We start from the raw sequence: 20,093 nt of genomic DNA, 5'->3' as shown, positions 1-20,093 counted from the left end.
CATTGGTCACTCTGGTCACCCCAAACTGACCACAGCATTGGTCACTCTGATCACCCCAAACTGACCACCCCATTGGTCACTCTGATCACAGAACTGACCACAGCATTGGTCACTCTGGCATGTGGTCAGTCCTGCAAGGGTCACTCTGTCAGTGGTCAGTCCCTTGAACTGACCACAGCAACGGTCACTCTGCCCCCCACAAACTGACCACAGTGTTGGTCACTCTGCTCCCAAGATGACCACAGCATTGGTCACTCTGGTGTGGGGTCAGTGCCTTGAACTGACCATAACATTGGTCACTCAGTAAAACTGACCACAGCATTGGTCACTGTTCATCCCAAACTGACCACAGCAATGGTCACTCAGCCAGTGGTCAGTCCCTCAAGGTCAGCAGTGGTCACTCTGCCTTGTGGTCATCACCAATCCTCCTGAACTGACCCCAGCATTGGTCACTCTGTTCATCCCAAACTGACCACCCCATTGGTCACTCTGTCAAACTGACCACCCCACTGGTCACTCTGATCACAGAACAGACCACCCCACTGTTTACCCCAAACTGACCACCCCACTGGTCAAACTGACCACCCCATTGGTCACTCTGTCCCCACAAACTGACCAACCCGTTGGTCACTCAAACTGACCACCCCATTGGTCACTCTGCTCATCCCAAACTGACCACCCCATTGGTCAGTCAAACTGACCACCCCACTGGTCACTCAAACTGACCACCCCACTGGTCACTCCGCCCCGCCCCCCGATGACGTCACCCCCCAAAGTTAATCACCCCAATTAACTCCCGAGTCGCTAATTTTTAATTTTTAATTATTTATTCATTTCTCTCCGCTCTCCCCGGGGGGAGGGGGCGGGGCTGGACAGGGGGGCGGGGCCAGCCGGGAGGGGGCGGGGCCTGGGGCCGCCCCTCCCCCCCGCGATTCCCGGGCCGCCCCTCCCCCCCCGGCGGGTGGATTGGGGGAGGGGGTGGGGGGAGGGGAGGGGGAGGGGCTGCTCCGGAGCTCCGCCCCTCCCCCCTCGGGGAGCCCCGCCCCCCCCGCGCGCCCCTCCCCCTCCCTCCCCTCCCCCCGGGCTGCAGGGTGGGGGAGGGGCGAGGCCCAGCCCCGGCGGCGCCGGCCTGCGGAGAGAGGGGGAGGGGCTGAAATCACAGAGACCCCAAACAGGGACCCTGAGAGACCCCAGACCCTAATCATAGAGACCCCAGACCCAAAATAACAGAGACCCCAAACAGGGACCCCAGACCCTAATCACAGAGACCCCAGACCCAAAATGGGGACCCTGAGAGACCCCAGACCCTAATCATAGAGACCCCAGACCCTAATCATAGAGACCCCAGACCCAAAACCGAGACCCCAGACCCAAAATAATACAGACCCCAAACAGGACCCCAGACCCAAAATAATAGAGACCCTGAGAGACCCCAGACCCAAATAATACACAGACCCAGAGACCCCAGACCCAAAATAATAGAGACCCTGAGAGAGACCCCAGACCCGAAATAACAGAGACCCCAAACAGGGACCCTGAGAGAGACCCCAGACCCTAATCACAGAGACCCCAGCCCCAAATAGACCCCAAACAGGACCCCAGACCCTAATCATAGAGAGCCTGAGAGACCCCAGACCCAAATAATACAGACCCTGAGAGACCCCAGACCCAAATCATTGAGACCCCAAACAGGGACCCTGAGAGACCCCAGACCCAAATAATACACAGACCCTGAGACCCCAGACCCAAAATAATAACCCAAATAACGGGGACCCCAGACCTGAAATAGGGACCCTGAGAGACCCCAGACCCAAAATACAGACCCCAGACCCAAACAGAGACCCCAGACCCGAAATAGACCCCAAACAGGACCCCAGACCCTAATGGGGACCTTAAACCCAACACGGGGACCCCAGACCCAAATAGGGGCCCCAAACAGGACCCCAGACCCGAAACCAGGACCCCAGACTCACTGAGGGACCCCAGACCCGAAATAATAGGGACCCTGAGAGAGACCCCAGACTCAAATAGGGACCCTAAACCCTAATGGAGACCCCAGACCCTAACAGGGACCAAATGGGGACCCTAAACCCAAACCCGAGAGACCCCAGACCCAAAATGGGGACCCCAGACCTTAATGGGGACTAAATTGGGACCCCAGACCCAAATGAGAGAAACCCTAAACCCAAACTGGGGACCCTTAGAGAAACCCCTGACCCAAAATAGGGACCCCTGACCCAAAATGAGGACCCCAAACAGGACCCCAGACCCAAAATCGGGACCTTCAGAGAGACCCCAGACCCCCTGAGAGACCCCAGACCCAAAATGGAGACCCCAAACAGGACCGCAGACCCAAAATCGGGACCCTCAGAGAGACCCCAGACCCAAATGGAGACCCTAAACAGGACCCCAGACCCAAAGTCAGGACCCTGAGGGAGACCCCAGACCCAAAATGGGGACCCCAGACCCAAATCAAGACCCCCAGGGATTCCCCCAGACACCCCCAACCCCCATTGCCATATTTGGCTATAACCCCGCCCCCTTTTCCCTTATTTGGCCATAGCTCCGCCCCAAACACTTTATATGGCTTCAGCTCCACCCTTTCCCCATAATTGGCAGAAGCCCCGCCCCTTTCCCATAATTGGCAGAAGCCCCGCCCCTTTCCCATAATTGGCAGAAGCCCCGCCCCTTTCCCATATTAGGAAGATGCCCCGCCCCTTTCCCATATTTGGAAGAAGCCCCGCCCCTTTCCCAAATTCGGCAGAAGCCCCGCCCACCTGCCCTATTTGGCCATGGCTTTGATCGCGACAGCAGCTTCCTCTGTCATCGCCGACAGCACCGTGATCTGCGGGGGGACACCAGTGAGACCAGTACAGACCAGTACAAACCAGTTGAAACCAGTTCAGACCAGTGCAAACCAGTTCTGACCGGTCTAAACCAGTTCTGACCGGTCTAAACCAGTTCTGACCGTTGCAGACCAGTGAAAACCAGTGAAACCAATGCAGACCAGTGCAGACCAGTGAAAACCAGCTTAGACCAGTGTAAACCAGTTCTGACCAGTTCATCCCAGTTCATCCCCGTGCCCTCATAACCCCATCCCAGTGCAGACCGGTGCAAACCAGTTCAGACCAGTGCAAACCAGTTCTGACTGGTGCAAACCAGTTCTGACCGGTGCAGACCAGTGAAAACCAGTTCATCCCAGTGCCTTCCCAGTTCACCCCACTCCATTCCCAGTCCCTCCCAGTTTCCACCCAGTCCATCCCAGTTCAGCCCAGTGCATCCCAGTGCCCTCCCAGTGCAGACCAGTTCATCCCAGTGCCCAATAACCCCATCCCAGTGCCTCCCAGTTCAGCCCAGTGCCTTCCCAGTTCCCTTCCAGTCCATCCCAGTTCAGCCCAGTCACTGCCAGTCCATCCCAGGTAATCCCAGTTCCCTCCCAGTCACTCCCAGTCCATCCCAGTGCCCTCCCAGTCCATCCACATCCCTCACAGTTCCCTCCCAGTTCCCTCCCAGTTCATTCCAGTCCCCTCCCAGTTCAGCCCAATGTCTCCCAGTTCATCAAAGTCTCTCCCAGCGTCCTCCCAGCTAATCCCAGTGCTCTACCAGTTCAGCCCAGTTACCTCCCAGTTCAGCCCAGTCATTCCCAGTTCCCACCCAGTGCAGCCCAGTGTCCTCCCAGTTCCTCCCAGTCCATCCCAGTCACTCCCAACTCATCCCAGTCCATTCCCAATCCATCTCAGTGCTTCCCAGTCACTCCCAGTTCCCTTCCAGTCATTCCCAGTTCATCCCAGTGCCCTCCCAGTCACTCCCAGTCCCCCTGCAGTGCCCTCCCAGTGCATCCCAATCATTCCCAGTTCCATCCCAGTTCCCTCCCAGTCCCCCCGAGTTCCCTCCCAGTCCCCCCCAGTCCCATCCCAGTCCCTCCCAGTCCCCCCCAGTCCATCCCAATCCCATCCCAGTCATTCCCAGTCCATTCCCAGTCCCTCCCAGTCCCTCCCAGTTCCCTCCCAGTCCATTCCCAGTCCCATCCCAGTTCCCTCCCAGTCCCCCCCAGTTCCCTCCCAGTCCATCCCAGTTCCCTCCCAGTGCTCCCAGTACCAGGATCTCCTCCCCGCAGTCGTATTTCTGCTCGATCTCCCTGCCCAGCTCTCCCTCCGGCAGCCGCAGATCCTCTCGCACCTCCCCGCTGTCCTGGAGCAGCGACAGGTACCCGTCCTGGATCCCGATCAGCTGCAGGTGAGACACAGGTGAGATACAGGTGAGATCAGGTATGAACAGGTAACACACACAGGTACCCGTCGTGGATCCCGATCAGCTGCAGGTGGGACAGGTGAGACAGACAGGTGAGACCCCCAGGTAACCCATTAACACAGACAGGTAGCCGTCCTGGATCCCGATCAGCTGCGGACAGGTGAGACACAGGTGAGATCAGGTAGGAACAGGTAACACACACAGGTACCCGTCCTGGATCCCAATCAGCTGGGGACAGGTAAGCCAGACAGGTGAGACACAGGTGAGATCAGGTATGGACAGGTGACACAGAGAGGTAGCTGTCCTGGATCCCGATCAGCTGCAGGTGAGACAGGTGAGATCAGGTATGGACAGGTAACACACACAGGTACCCGTCCTGGATCCCGATCAGCTGCAGGTGAGACAGGTAAATCAGACAGGTGAGATACAGGTGAGACACAGGTGAGACAGGTAACACAGACAGGTACCCGTCCTGGATCCCGATCAGCTGCAGGTGAGACAGGTGAGACAGACAGGTGAGATACAGGTGAGACACAGGTGAGACAGGTAACACACACAGGTAACCCATTAACACAGACAGGTAGCCGTCCTGGATCCCGATCAGCTGCAGGTGAGACAGGTAAATCAGACAGGTGAGATACAGGTGAGACACAGGTGAGACAGGTAACACAGACAGGTAGCCATCCTGGATCCCGATCAGCTGCGGACAGGTGAGATACAGGTGAGACACAGGTGAGATCAGGTAGGAACAGGTAACACACACAGGTAGCTGTCCTGGATCCCAATCAGCTGCAGGTGAGACAGGTGAAACAGACAGGTGAGATACAGGTGAGACAGGTAACACACACAGGTAGCTGTCCTGGATCCCGATCAGCTGCAGGTAAACCAGACAGGTGAGACAGGTAATCCATTAACACACACAAGTACTCATCCTGGATCCCAATTAGCTGGGGACAGGTGAGACAGGTAAGACAGACAGGTGAGACAGGTAAGACAGACAGGTGAGACACACAGGTAATCCATTAACACACACAGGTAGCTGTCCCTGGATCCCAATCAGCTGGGGACAGGTGAGACAGACAAGTCAGACAGACAGGTCAGACAGGTGAGACAGGTATGGACAAGTAACACATCCTGGATCCCGATCAGCTGCAGGTGAGACACGTGAGACAGACGAGACAGACAGGTGAGATCAGGTATGGACAGGTAACACAGACAGGTAGCCACCCTGGATCCCGATCAGCTGCAGGTAAATCAGACAGGTGAGATACAGGTGAGACAGGTGAGATACAGGTAAGACACACAGGTAACCAGCTAACACACACAGGTAGCCATCCTGGATCCTGATCAGCTGCAGGTAAATGAGACAGGTGAGACAGACAGGTGAGACAGGTGAGACAGGTGACACACACAGGTAGCTGTCCTGGATCCCAATCAGCTGCAGGTGAGACAGGTGAGACAGACAGGTGAGATACAGGTGAGACAGGTAACACACACACACAGGTAGCCATCCTGGATCCTGATCAGCTGGGGACAGGTGAGACAGGTGAGACAGACAGGTGAGACAGGTAAATCAGACAGGTGAGACACAGGTGAGACACAGGTGAGACAGGTAACACACACAGGTAGCCATCCTGGATCCCAATCAGCTACGGACAGGTAAATAACACAGGTGAGACACAGGTATGAACGGGCACCACACACAGGTAATTGTCCTAGACCCCAATCAGCTACAGGTGAGATACAGGTGAGACACAGGTATGAACAGGTAACACACAGGTAGCTGTCCTGGATCCCAATCAGCTATGGACAGGTAAATACCACAGGTGAGACACAGGTGAGACAGATAACACAGACAGGTAGCAATCCTGGATTCCAATCAGCTGCAGGTAAAAGACAGGTGAGACACACAGGTAACTGTCCTGGATCCCAATCAGCTGTACAGGTGAGACACAGGTGAGACAGGTAAATCAGACAGGTGAGACACAGGTATGGACAGGTAACACACACAGGTAGCCATCCTAGATCCCAATCAGCTATACAGGTGAGACACAGGTACGGACAGGTAACACACAGAGATAATCGTCCTGGATCCCAATCAGCTACAGGTAAATACAGGTGAGCCAGGTGAGATCAGGTGAGCATAGGTATGAGAAGGTAAAAACAGGAGCACACAGGTAGGAACAGGTAGGGACAAGTGACACCAGGTGAGCTCAGGTAACCCAGAAACACCCACAGGTATCTGTCCTGGATCCCCATCAGCTGCACAGGTGAGACCAGGTATGGACAGGTGAGACCAGGTGAGTTCAGGTATGGACAGGTACAGACAGGTAATGACACAGACAGGTATGGACGTGCACAAATGAGGACAAACAGGTATAGACAGGTAAAACAGGTGTGGACAGGTAAGAACAGGTATAGACAGGTGTGGACAGGTAGGGACAGGTGAGGACACAGAGAGACCCAGGGACTCTCCCAGTGACACACCTGGGCTGCCACCTGCTCACCTGGGGACACCTGAGCCACCCAGGTAGGGTATGAGACCCCCAAATGCGGGGCTGAGACTCACCTGGGCCAGACTCACCTGACAACCCCCCCAACCTGGGCCTCAAGGTCCTGGGACCTCCCAGGTAAGGCTTTGGGGTCTCTCACCTGCCCAGGTGAGGGTTCAGAGATCCTCCCCAGCTCCACACCTGGGGCTCCCACCCTCCCCTGGGCACCCCACCTGCACCTGAAGGTGTCACCTCACCTGGGCTCACCTGGGCGCATCCCTGCACACCTGTGGTCCTGCCCAGCTCACCTGACAGGGGTTGTGCTCACCTGTCCCAGGTGTGTTCCCTGTCCCCAGGTGTGCTCCTAGATGTGTTCCCTATCCCTCACCTGTCCCAGGTGTGCTCATTACCTGTCCCAGGTGTGTCCCCAAGTGTGTTCATTACCTGTCCCAGGTATGTCCCTCACCTATCCCCAGGTGTGTTACCTGTCAGACTCATCTGGAAGTCACTGCGTTTGATGTTGGGCACATCCATGTTATGTTACGTGCTCAGGTGTGTCCCCAGGTGTATTCCTCACCTGTCCTAGGTGTATTTACCTGCCTCAGATGTGTTCATTACCTGCCCCAGGTGTGGTCCCAGGTGTGTCCCTCACCTGTCCCAGGTGTGTCTCTAGGTGTGTCACCTGTCCCAGGTGTGTGGCTCACCTGGAAGTCGTTGCGTTTGATGTTGGGCACATCCATGTTGTGAGTGGAAGGACAAATATCCCCAGGTGTGTCCCTCACCTGTCCCAGGTGTGTCCCCAGGTGTGTCACCTGTCCCAGGTGTGTCCCCAGGTGTGTCCCCAGGTGTGTCCCCAGGTGTGTCCCCAGGTGTGTCCCCAGGTGTGTCAGGCTGTCAGACTCACCTGGAAGTCGTTGCGTTTGATGTTGGGCACATCCATGTTGTGAGTGGAAGGACAAATATCCCCAGGTGTGTTGATTACCTGCCCCAGGTGTGTCCCCAGGTGTGTCCCTCACCTGTCCCAGGTATGTCCCCAAGTGTGTCCCTCACCTGCCCCAGGTGTGTCCCTAGCTATATTTACCTGTCCCAGGTGTGTGGCTCACCTGGAAGTCGTTGCGTTTGATGTTGGGCACATCCATGTTGTGAGTTGAAGGACAAATATCCTCATACTTCTTGCCCGTGAAGATGTCGATGCCAACCAGGTGCACCTGTGGGGAACTGGGGTGACTGGGAGGAACTGGGAGAGACTGGGATGGACTGGGAATGGACTGGGAGAGACTGGGAGGGACTGGGAGGGACTGGGAACACTGGGAGCACTGGGAGAGGCTCTACTGGGGTTACTGGGAGGGACTGGGATGGACTGGGATGAACTCTGTTGGGGTACTGTGGAGGGACTGGGAGCACTGGGAGGGACTGGGAGGGGATTGAGGGTTACTGGGAACACTGGGAGAGGTTTGCTGGCGTTACTGGGAGGAACTGGGGTTACTGGGAGCACTGGGAGGGCACTGGGAGCAGTTCCACTAGGGGTCCTGGAGGGAACTGGGATAGACTGGGAGCACTGGGAGAGACTGGGAGGGAACTGGGGGTTACTGGGAGGGACTGGGATGGACTGGGAGGGACTGGGATGGACTAGGAGGGGATTGAGGGTTACTGGGAACACTGGGAGAGGTTTTGCTGGCGTTACTGGGAGGAACTGGGGTTACTGGGAGCACTGGGATGGACTGGGAGGGTCTCCAGTGGGGGTACTGCAGAGGAACTGGGAGATACTGGGAGCAACTGGGAGGGACTGGGAAGGACTCTACTGGGGCCACTGGGAACACTGGGAGCCAACTGGGAGCTAACTGGGACAGCCAAATCCCTCAGGGATAACTCAGGCTGGGAATTTCGGGATTCCCACCGGAAATTTGGGATCCAAACCAGGATTTTTGGGATCTTGGAATTGCCAAATTCCGATTTTTGGGATCTCGGAATTCCCAAATTCCCTTTTTTGGGGCATTTTTTGGGCTCTGAACCCCAAAAAATGCCGCACAAGAGGCTCTGATCGCTCAGGGATAACTCAGGCCGGGAATTTCGGGATTCCCACTGGGAATTTTGGGATTCAAGTCAGGATTTTAGGGATCTCAGCATTCCCAAATTCCTGATTTTGGGGCATTTGGGGCATTTTTTGGGGGATCAGAAGCCCAAAAAAGACCCAAATCACTCCAGGGATAATTCAGCCCAGGAATTTGGGATTCCCATGGGGATTTTGGGATTCCCACCAGGAATTTGGGATTCAAGCCAAGATTCGGGATTACTCTCCATTCCAAAATTTCTGATTTTGGGATGTTTTTTGGGATTTTTTTGGGGATTTGAATTGGGATCAGAGCCCAAAAACTGCCCCACAAGAGACTCCAATCCCTCAGGGATAACTCAGGCCAGGAATTTCCGATTCCCACCAGGAATTTTGTGATTCCCTGGCAATTTTGGGATCCCCTGGCATTCCCGAATTCCTAATTTTGAGGCATTTGGGTCATTTTTTGGGGGATCAGAAGCCAAAAACTGCCCCACGAGAAGCTCCGATCCCTCAGGGATAACTCAGGCCAGGAATTTCAGATTCCCACGGGGATTTCGCCATTCCCACCAGAAATTCAGGATTCCCACCAGGAATTTGAGATTCCCACCAGGAAATTGAGATTCCTACGAGGATTTCACCATTCCCACCAGGAATTTCCAATTCCCACAGGAATTTCTGATTCCCATGAGGATTTCTCCAATTCCCACCAGAAATTCGGAATTCCCACAAGAATTTGGGATTCCCACCAGGAATTTCTGACTCCCAGCAGGACTTTCCAATTCCCACAGGGATTTCCACATTCCCACAGGAATTTTGCCATTCCCACCAGGAATTTGGGATTCCCACATGGATTTCAGGATTCCCACAGGAATTTCCAATTCCCAGCAGGAATTTCCAATTCCCACAGGGATTTCCACATTCCCACAGGAATTTCGCCATTCCCACCAGGAATTTGGGATTCCCACAGGGATTTCCACATTCCCACCAGAAATTTGGGATTCCCACATGGATTTCAGGATTCCCACAGGAATTTCCAATTCCCAACAGGAATTTCCGATTCCTACAAGGATTTAGTGATTCCCAGCAGGAATTTCCAATTCCCAGCAGGAATTTCCGATTCCCACGGGGATTTCGCCATTCCCACCAGGAATTTTGGGATTTCCACCAGGAATTCCCGATTCCCATGGGGATTTTGGGATTCCCACCAGGAATTTCCAATTCCCACCAAGAATTTGGGATTCCCACAGGAATTTCCAATTCCCACCAGGAATTTGGGATTCCAATGGGGATTTCGCCATTCCCACCAAGAATTTCTGATTCCCACCAGGAATTTTGGGATTCCCACAGGAATTTCACCATTCCCACCAGGAATTTGGGATTCCCACCAGGAATTTCTGAATCCCAGCAGGACTTTCCAATTCCCACAGGGATTTCCACATTCCCACAGGAATTTCGCCATTCCCACCAGGAATTTGGGATTCCCACATGGATTTCAGGATTCCCACCAGGAATTTCCAATTCCCACCAGGAATTTGGGATTCCTACAAGGATTTCGTGATTCCCAGCAGGAATTTCCAATTCCCACCAGGAATTTGGGATTCCTACAAGGATTTCGTGATTCCCAGCAGGAATTTCCAATTCCCAGCAGGAATTTCCAATTCCCAGCAGGAATTTCCGATTCCCACGGGGATTTCCGATTCCCACGGGGATTTCGCCATTCCCACCAGGAATTTTGGGATTTCCACCAGGAATTCCCGATTCCCATGGGGATTTTGGGATTCCCACCAGGAATTTCCAATTCCCACCAAGAATTTGGGATTCCCACAGGAATTTCCAATTCCCACCAGGAATTTGGGATTCCCGTGGGGATTTCGCCATTCCCACCAGAAATTTGGGATTCCCACATGGATTTCAGGATTCCCACCAGGAATTTCCAATTCCCACAGGGATTTCACCATTCCCACCAGGAATTTCCAATTCCCACCAGAAATTTGAGATTCCCAGCAGGAATTTCCAATTCCCAGCAGGAATTTCCGATTCCCGTGAGGATTTTGGGATTCCCAGCAGGAATTTCCGATTCCCACGGGGATTTCGCCATTCCCACCAGAAATTTGGGATTCCTACAAGGATTTCGTGATTCCCACCAGGAATTTCCGATTCCCACCAGGAATTTCCGATTCCCGTGGGGATTTCGTGATTCCCACCAGGAATTTCCGATTCCCACGGGGATTTCGCCATTCCCACCAGAAATTCGGGACTCCCAGCAGGGATTTTTGGGATCCAGGGTACCTTGGCGTGGCCGTGTTTGCCGGTTTTGGAGGTGCTCATCTCCACGATCTTGCAGGGACGGCCCTTGAGCACCACGAAGCCGTTCTTGCGCAGCGCCGAGCACTGCATGGGGAAGGTGGCCGAGGCGCCTGCATCGCCCGTCTCGAAGTCCAGGTCGTCGGCCATCGCCTCTCTGGGGAGGAGAAATCACCCAAAAAAATCAGGGAAAAGTCACTGGAAAAATTGTGGGAAAAATCGCGGAAAAAATCCGGGAAAATTACAGAAAAATCCCCAAAAAAATCCCTCCCCGTCTCGAAGTCCAGGTCGTCAGCCATCGCCTCTCTGGGGAGGGAAATCACAAAAAAAATTATGGAAAGTCTTGGGAAAATTGTGGGAAAACTGTGGGAAATTTGGGGGAAAATCCTGGAAAAACTGGGGGAAAAATCGCAGAAAAATTGGGGGAAAATTCCAAAAAAGTCACACAAAATCCCTCCCCGTCTCGAAGTCCAGGTCGTCGGCCATCGCCTCTCTGGGGAGGGAAATCAGAAAAAAATTAATGGGAAAGTCTTGGAAAAATTGAAGAAAAACTGGGGGGAGTTGTGGAGAAATTGGGGGAAAAATCGCGGAAAAAATCGCAGAAAAATCCTGGAAAAGTTAAAAAAAAAAATCGCAAAAAAATCTCTCCCCGTCTCGAAGTCCAGGTCGTCGGCCATCGCCTCTCTGGGGAGGGGAAAACACCCAAAAAATTAATGGGAAAATCTTGGAAAAGTCACTGGGAAATTGGAGGGAAATTGTGGGAAATTTGGGGGAAACTGGGGGAAAAATCACGGAAAAAATCGTGGAAAAATTCTGGGAAAATTTTTAAAAATTGCAAAAAAATCTCTCCCCATCTCGAAGTCCAGGTCATCGGCCATCGCCTCTCTGGAGGGAGAAAACACCAAAAAAATTAATGGGAAAGTCTTGGAAAAAATTACCAAAAAATCCTGGGAAAATCACTGGAAAATCTGTGGGGAAATTGTGGGAAAATTGTGGGAAAAATCGCAAAAAATCCCTTCCCGTCTCAAAGTCCAGGTCGTCAGCCATCGCCTCTCTGGGGGGGGAAATCAGCAAAAAAATCATGGAAAAGTCACTGGGAAATTGTGGGCAATTTGGGGGAAATTGGGGGAAATTTGTGGAAACAATCGCAGAAAAATTCCGGGAAAATTAAAAAAAAAATTGCAAAAAATCCCTCCCCATCTCGAAGTCCAGGTCGTCAGCCATCGCCTCTCTGGGGAGGGGAAAACACCCAAAAAATTAACGGGAAAATCTTGGAAAAATTGTGAGAAAACTGTGGGGAAATTGGGGGAAAAACCGCAGAAAAAATCGCGGAAAAATTCTGGGAAAATTGTGGGAAAAATCGCAAAAAAATCTCGTCTCGAAGTCCAGGTCATTGGCCGTCGCCTCTCTGGGGGGGAGAAATCAGCAAAAAATTATGGAAAAGTCTTGGGCAATTGGGGGGAAATTGTGGGGAAAATTGTGGGAAAATTGTGGGAAAATTGCGGGAAAATTTGGGGAAAAATCATGGAAAAATTCTGGGAAAATTAAAAAAAAAAATCGCAAAAAAATCTCTCCCCATCTCGAAGTCCAGGTCGTCAGCCATCACCTCTCTGGGGGAAAAAATCAGCAAGAAATTCATGGAAAAATCATGGAAAAGTCACTGGGAAATTGGGGGGGAATCCTGGAAAAATTGGAGGAAAATTGTGGGAAAATTGTGGGAAAATCGAGGGAAAATCCCAAAAAAAATCCTGGAAAAAGCACGTAAAAATAAAAAAAAATCCCCTAAAAATCCTCCAAAAATCCTGGGAAAATCACTGGAAAATCTGTGGGGAAATTGTGGGAAAATTCTGAAAAATTTGGGAATTTTTTTTTTTTTTAAATCCCCCAAAAAATCCTGAAAAAAGCCTGTAAAAAAAAAAAAAAAAATCAAAAAATCCCCCAAAATTTCTGGTAAAATCATGAAAAAATCCTGAAAAAATTCCCCAGAAAAATCTCCCAAAAGATTCTGAAAAAATCCCCAAAAAATACCATAAAAATCCCTGAAAAAATCCCCCAAAAATTCTGGAAAAAAAATTTTTAAACCCTGAAAAAAATCCCCTAAAAATCCCTGAAAAAATCCTGTAAAAATCCCTGAAAAAATTCCCCAAAAATTCTGGAAAAAAAATTTTAAAACCCTGAAAAAAAATCCCGTAAAAATCCCTGAAAAAATCCTGTAAAAATCCCTGAAAAAAATCCCCCAAAAAATCCTTGAAAAATCTCCAAAAAATCCCATAAAAATCCCTCCAAAAATCCCCAAAAAATTCTGAAAAAATCCCGGAAAATTTTTTTTTAAAATCCCAAAAAAGTCCCCAAAAAATCCTGGAAAAATTCCAAAAAAATTCCTGGAAAAATGGGGTTAAGGGGAGCTGGAAAAATGGGGTTAAGGGGTGGATGAGTCGAAAAAAGGGAAATTTGGGGGTTGGAGGAGTTAAAAAATGAGGTTGAGGATGCCAAAAAGTGGGGTGGGGACCCCAAAAATGGGAGATTTAGGGGATGAAAATCCTAAAAAAGGGAGATTTGTGGGTTGGGGAGTCAAAAAAAGGAGATTTTTGGGGTGGAGACCCCAAAAAAGGGAGATTTGGGGGGTGGGGACCCCAAAAAAAGGGGTTGGGGGTGCCAAAAATGGGGTTGGGGACCCCGAAAAAGTGGTTAGGGACCCCAAAAATGGGGTCAGGGGCTGGGAAACCCCAAAATTTAGGGGGTCAGGGCGAAGGGAAACCCTAAAATTTGGTGCCTTAGGGTGGGGAAAACCCCAAAATTTGGAAAACCCCAAAAATCTGGGGGTGGGGAAGGATGGGGAGATCCAAAAAGGGGTTTGGAGATATTTGGGATCCCCAAAAAATGGGTGGAGACCCCAAAAATGGGGGTCGGGGGTCCTTAAAAATTAGGGGAATTCAGGGAACCCCAAATTAGGGGAGATTTGGGGGATGGAGAAGTGGAAAAAAAGGGTTGGGAACCCCAAAAAATGGGGGGTGGACCCCAAAAATGAGGATAGAAACCCCAAAATTGGGGATAGAAACCCCAAAATTGGGGGAGTTGAGAACCCCAAAAATGGGGAATCCCAAAAAAGGTCAGGGGAAGCCAAAAAAGGAGAATCAGGACCCCAAAAATGAGGTTGGGAACCCCAAAAATGGGGCTGGGAGTGAGGGGAACCCTAAAAAAGGAGGTAAAGACCCCAAAAAGGAGCTGAGGAACCTCAAAAATGGGGATTTGGGGGAATTTTGGGGATTTTTGGGGAATTTTTTTGGATTTTGGGGGATTTGGGGGGAAATTTTGGGAAACTTTTGGGGATTTTTGGGGAATTTTTAGGGCTTTGGGATCCTCAAAAATGGATTGGGGAAAATCCCATTAGGAATTTGGGGCATTTGGGGACACCTGGGGAACTCCAGGATCCCAAAAATGGGGTTTGGGATCCCCAAAAATGGGTCTGGGACCCCCAAAATTGGATTTGGGATCCCCAAAATTAGGGTTTGGGACATTCAGGGACACCTGGGGAACTTCAGGATCCCAAAAAATGAGCTTTGGGATCCCAAAAATGAGATTTGGGATCCCCAAAAAGAACTGAGGACTCCCCCACACCCAATTTGGGATCTTTCCCCCATTTTTGGGGTCCCCAAACCACGACAGGAACCCCAAATTTGGGGGTGGGGGAGGGGAGGTGACACACCTGGGGACCTCAGCTGACCAGAACCCCCAAAAATCCCAAAAAATCCCCCAAAATCCCAAAAAATCCCAAAAAATCCCACCCTGGGAGGGAGAATTTGGGGGTTTTGGGGGATCCCGGTGTGGTTTTTGGGGTTTTCCAGGGGATTTTGGGGTTTCCAGGCTGGGATTTTGGGGGAATCCCCATAGTTTTTGGGGGTCCTGAGGGGGAATTTAGGGTTTCCCAAAGGATTTGAGGGAATTTCAGGGAGATTTTGGGGTTTTTTTGGGGGTTTTTCAATGCGGAGGGAAATCCTTTCCTTCCATCCCAGACACCCCAAATCCTTATAGGGAGTTGGAAACACCCCAAACTCCTTATATGGATTTTAGGGGATCCCCAATTCCTTATATGGACTTTGGGGGTCTCCCCATATCCCCTATAAGGACTTTTAGGGTCTCCCCGTATCCCCTATAAGGATTTTGGGGTCTCTATATCCCATATACGGACTTTGGGGTCTCCCATATCCCATATAAGGATTTGGGGTCTCCCTGTATCCCCTATAAGGACATTGAGATCTCCCCATATCCCCTATAAGCATTTTGGGGTCTCTATATCCCCTATAAGGACATTGGGGTCTCTCCACATCCCCTATACGCATTTTGGGGTCTCTATATCCCCTATAAGGATTTCAGGGATCTCTATATCCCCTATTAGGACTTTAGGATCTCCCCATATCCCCTATTAGGACATTGGGGTCTCCCCATATCCCATATAAGGATTTTGGGGTTTCCCCATATCCCCTATAAGCATTTTGGGGTCTCCTCCTATCCCCTATAAGGACTTTTAGGGTCTCCCCGTATCCCCTATAAGGACATTGGGGTCTCCCCACATCCCATATAAGGATTTTGGGATCTCCCCACATCCCCTATAAGGACATTAGGGTCTCCCCATACCCCCTATAAGTACTTTAGGGTCTCCCCACATCCCATATAAGGAACTCGGAGGTCTCCCCATATCCCATATAAGGAATTCAGGGGTCTCCCCACATCCCATATAAGCACTTTTAGGGTCGCCCCGTATCCCCCATAAGGATTTTGGGATCTCCCCACATCCCCTATAAGGACATTGAGATCTCCCTCTATCCCATATAAGCATTTTGGGGTCTCCCCACATCCCATATAAGGACTTTAGGGTCTCCTCATATCCCATATAAGGAATTCGGGGTCTCTCTATATCCCCTATAATCATTTTGGGATCTCCCCCTATCCCCTATAAGGACACTGAGATCTCCCCATATTTCCCCTACAAGCATTTCGGGCTCTCGCTATATCCCACACAAGGACCTTCGGGGATCCCCGCACATCCCCCATAAGGATTTCAGGGTCTCTAAATCCCCCATAAGCATTTTAGGGTCTCCAAATCCCCCATAAGGATTTCAGGCTCTCTAAATCCCCCATAAGGATTTCAGGCTCTCTATATCCCCCATAAGGATTTTAGGCTCTCTATATCCCCCATAAGGATTTTGGGGTCTCCAAATCCCCCATAAGGATTTCAGGCTCTCTCTCTCCCGCCGCCACGCGGCTCCCTCACGGCTCGCCGGGGGGGGGGGAAGGGAACCACCGCGCGGCGCGGCCTAGCTCGGCCCTGAGGGGAAACCCACCTCCGCCACGCCTCAATCCCAGCCCGGCTCTCCCCCTCCGCCGCCCTCAGCCGCTCGCAGCCCGCCGGCAGCCCCGGCGAGGCCCAAAACTCACCGCCGAGCCCGCCGAGCCCCGAACCCGAACCGCCGCCGCGCTGGAGCTGCTGCAAGCCGCGGGCTCACCGCGCATGCGCAACCCGCCCCGGGCGGAGGGGGGAGAGGAGCTGCGCGTGCGCGGGGAGGGCGGGAGGGGGAGGCGGCGGGAGCTGCGCATGCGCGGCGCGGAGGGGAGAGGGAGGGGCTGAGGTGAGGCGGGAGCTGCGCATGCGCGGAGCGGCCTCGGCTCCACCCTGCGGCCATCTGCGCAGGCGCCGTGCGACCCCCCTCCGCCCCGCTCGCACTTCTCGCGAGATTTTGTAGCGATCAAGCGCGGCGCCTCACCGCCCTCGACTTCTCGCGAGATTTTGGAGGCTCTGGGGTCTAACCCACCCCGCCTGTCCTCTCGCGAGATTTCTGCCTAGCCTAGCCTAACCCACGCCTTGTCCTCTCGCGAGGTTTCGCCCCGATGAGGCAACGCCGCCCGCGAGTTCTCGCGAGGTTTGGCGCACGAGGGGAGCGAGGCCTCAATCCCCCCTTTCGGAGCCGGATGGTTGCCATGGCGACGCTCATTAGGCAAATGAGGCTAATGGCGCCCATCGCCTCATCGCCTCCCCTCCCCCCGGCCGCGATCGGCGCTAATTAATCGCCGCTAATTGAGGCAAACGCGGGTTTAGCACTGCGCATGCGCGGCTCGCGTGGCTCCGCCCCAACCCACGTGGGCGCCACGAGGCGCTCGGCCAATCAGAGACGAGTCCGGCGGGGATCGACCAATGGGGTGCGAGGGGCGGGGCCAGGGGTGGAGACCGCCCAGCGCTGCAGCGAAATTTGGGATTTTTTTCCTCGAAATTTGGGATTTTCTCCCCAAAATTTGGGATTTTCTCCCCAAAAATTGAGCTCCGCGTTGGGGGTTGGGTGATTGCCCATCCCCCCCAGCCCTGCCGGGACCCCAAAAGGCCCTAATTTTTGGGGTAAAACTCCCAATTTTGGGTTAAAACTCCTAATTTTGGGGTGAAAACCCTAATTTTGGGGTAAAACTCCTAATTTTTGGGGTAAAACTTTTAGTTTTGGGGTAAAACCCTAATTTTTGGGGTTAAAAGTCCTAATTTTGGGACAAAACTCCTAATTTTGGGGTTAAAAACCTAATTTTTGGGTAAAAACCCCTAATTTTTGGGTAAAACTTTAAATTTTTGGGGTAAAACCTTTAATTTTGGGGTAAAACCTTTAATTTTGGGGTAAAAACTCTAATTTTGGGGTAAAAACCCTAATTTTAGGACAAAACTCCTAATTTTTGGGGTAAAAACCCTAATTTTGGGGGGAAAACTCCTAATTTTGGGGTAAAAAAATTCTCATTTTTGGGATAAAACTCCTAAATTTGGGGTAAAAACTCCCAATTCTGAGGCAAAACCCTTAATTTTGGGCTAAAACTCCTAATTTTGGGGTAAAAACTCCTAATTTTGGGGTAAAACTCCTAATTTTGAGCTAAAACCTTTAATTTTGGGGTAAAACCTTTAATTTTGGGGTTAAAAACCTAATTTTTGGGTAAAAACCCCTAATTTTTGGGTAAAACTTTAAATTTTTGGGGTAAAACCTTTAATTTTGGGGTAAAACCCTTAATTTTGGAGCAAAACCCCTAATTTCGGGATAAAACCTCCTAATTTTGGGGTAAAAACTCCTAAATTTTGGGGCAAAACCTTTAATTTTGGGGTGAAAACCCTAATTTTTGGGTTAAAAACCCCTAATTTTTGGGGCTCCAACTCCTCCCAAAACCCTCAGCATTCCCCTAAAAATCAGGAAATTCCCTCCTGGAATTTTTTAATCCTCCCCAAAAACAACATTTTCCCCCAAATTTTTTTCAGGGGATCCCCAAAAACTCGAGGCAAGATCCATCCTCCCCTTTATTTACAACGGGCTGGAGCCCAAAATTCCCCCCAAAAACCCCAGTTAGGGGGTTCCCCGAAAATCCCAAAAATGGGGAGAAAACCCCAAAAAAAAAAACAACAAAAAAAACCCCAAAAAAACAAAAAAAAAATCCAAAAAATCCGAAAAAAATCCCTAAAAAATCCGAAAAACATCCCAAAAAAATCCGAAAAAAATCCAAAAAAACGAAAATACAAAAAAAAAAAAAACCCCAAAAAACCAACCAAACAAAAAACCCAAAAACACCACAAAAAAACCCCAAAAAACCCCAAAAACAAAAAAAAAAAAAAGAAAAAAACCCCAAAAAAAGGGGGTGCGCCCCAAAAGGGGTCAGAATTTTGGGGTGAAAAAGGGCGGTTTTAGGGTTCCTCGTGGTTGGCCAGGCACTGGAGCTCGGTGTCCTTCTCGGGGGGCTGCAGCAGGGCGGGGGGGGTGGGATTTTGGGGGTCTCCCCCCCCGGGGAAGGGGCGGCCGCGAGTTTCGGGGAGCAGCAGGAAGGTGAAGAGAGAGAAAGCGCCGAGGAGAGCCGAGAAGAGAAGGAAGACGAAAGGGCCGAGAGCGTCCTGGGGGGAAAAAAGGGGATTTTGGGGGGTTTTGGGGGAAATCCCAAAAAATCCCCCGAAAATCACCCGAAAATCCCCCGAAAATCACCCGAAAATCGCCCGAAAATCACCCAAAATCGCCCCGAAATCCCCTCAAAATCCCCCGAAAATCGCCCCGAAAGCATCCAAAATCCCCCGAAAATCGCCCGAAAATCGCCCGAAAATCGCCCGAAAATCGCCCCAAAATCCCCTCAAAATCCTCCAAAATCGCCCCAAAATCCACATCCCTGAATAGCTGGGAACCCAGAGCTCCCCTAAACCCCAAAATTCCCCAGATCCCCCAAATCCGCATCCCCGGGTACCTGGAGCCCCAGAACCCTCCTAAAATCCTCCGTGCCCCAAAATCCTCCAAAACTAGCCCTGAAATCCATAAATTTCCCGAATCCCGAAAATCCCCGAAATCCCCCAAAACACCCCAAATCCCCCAAATCACGAATCCCCAAAACTCCCAAATTCGCCCAAAAACCCCTCAAAATCCCCAGTCGCCCCGAAATCACCCAAATCACTTGAAATCCTCCTAAATAGCCCCAAATCCATTCTGAATACCTGAACCCAGAGCTCCTAAACCCCTGGAGAACCCCAAATCCAGCCAAATCCCGAAATCCCCCCAAATTCCACATCTCTCGGGTACGTGGAGCCCCAGAACCCTCCTAAAATCCCCCCGAAATGCCCCAAAATCCCCTCAAAATCCCCCAAAAATAGCCCCGAAATCCCTTAAAATCCCCCTGAATCCCCGAAAATCCCCCCGAAATCCCCCAAAATCCACATCCCTGAATACCTGGGAACCCAGAGCTCCCTCTAAACCCCCAAAATCCCCAAACACAAAATCCCCCAAACCCCAAAATCCCCCAAAATCCCACCAAATCCCCCTAAATCCCCCAAAATCCCCTAAAATCCCCCAAAACCCCCAAAATCCCCCAAATCCCCTCCCGGGGTACCTGCAGGGGCGGGAAGGCCATGGCCACGGCCGTGTTGCTCGCCCAGTTGACTAGCCCGGCCAAGCCCAGCGCAGCCCCGCGCCGTCCCGAACCCCCAAAACCTCCCAAAATCCCCC

At 51.6% G+C, this 20,093-nt stretch overlaps 1 protein-coding gene across 2 annotated transcripts; it reads right to left on the bottom strand.

Moving 5' to 3' along the window:
- Positions 1–808: 808 nt before the first annotated feature.
- On the bottom strand, positions 809–16,609 carry LOC146423066 (eukaryotic translation initiation factor 5A-1). Of its 2 annotated transcripts, XM_085045124.1 has the most exons (6): positions 16,537–16,600; positions 11,086–11,257; positions 7,847–7,951; positions 4,099–4,230; positions 2,777–2,845; positions 809–1,127 (listed from the first exon to the last, which is right to left on the bottom strand). In XM_085045124.1, the coding sequence occupies exons 2-5, from the start codon at positions 11,248–11,250 to the stop codon at positions 2,783–2,785; spliced, it is 465 nt and encodes a 154-aa protein (XP_084901250.1). In that variant the 5' UTR covers positions 11,251–11,257; positions 16,537–16,600; the 3' UTR covers positions 809–1,127; positions 2,777–2,782. The 2 variants fall into 2 exon arrangements, with proteins under 2 accessions (XP_084901250.1, XP_084901251.1); XM_085045125.1 differs by lacking the exons at positions 809–1,127; positions 2,777–2,845; positions 4,099–4,230 and adding an exon at positions 4,580–4,738 and having other exon boundaries at positions 16,537–16,609.
- Positions 16,610–20,093: the final 3,484 nt, after the last annotated feature.

The sequence above is a fragment of the Lichenostomus cassidix genome, unplaced genomic scaffold (genome assembly GCF_008360975.1).
Source record: "Lichenostomus cassidix isolate B80296 unplaced genomic scaffold, HeHo_3.0 HiC_scaffold_34, whole genome shotgun sequence".
NCBI lineage: Eukaryota > Metazoa > Chordata > Aves > Passeriformes > Meliphagidae > Lichenostomus > Lichenostomus cassidix.
The sequence above is the reverse complement of the archived record's forward strand: the minus strand, read 5'-3'. Positions and strand labels throughout refer to the sequence as shown.

Bases quoted from the DNA above. Each gene is read 5' to 3' on its own strand.
- LOC146423066 (XM_085045124.1), bottom strand. From the start codon at position 11,250: ATGGCCGACGACCTGGACTTCGAGACGGGCGATGCAGGCGCCTCGGCC. The intron at 4,231-7,846 runs GTGAGCCACACA...TCTCACCTGCAG, and splicing joins TCAAACGCAACGACTTCCAG to CTGATCGGGATCCAGGACGG. The intron at 2,846-4,098 runs GTACTGGGAGCA...GTCCCCCCGCAG, and splicing joins ACTGCGGGGAGGAGATCCTG to ATCACGGTGCTGTCGGCGAT.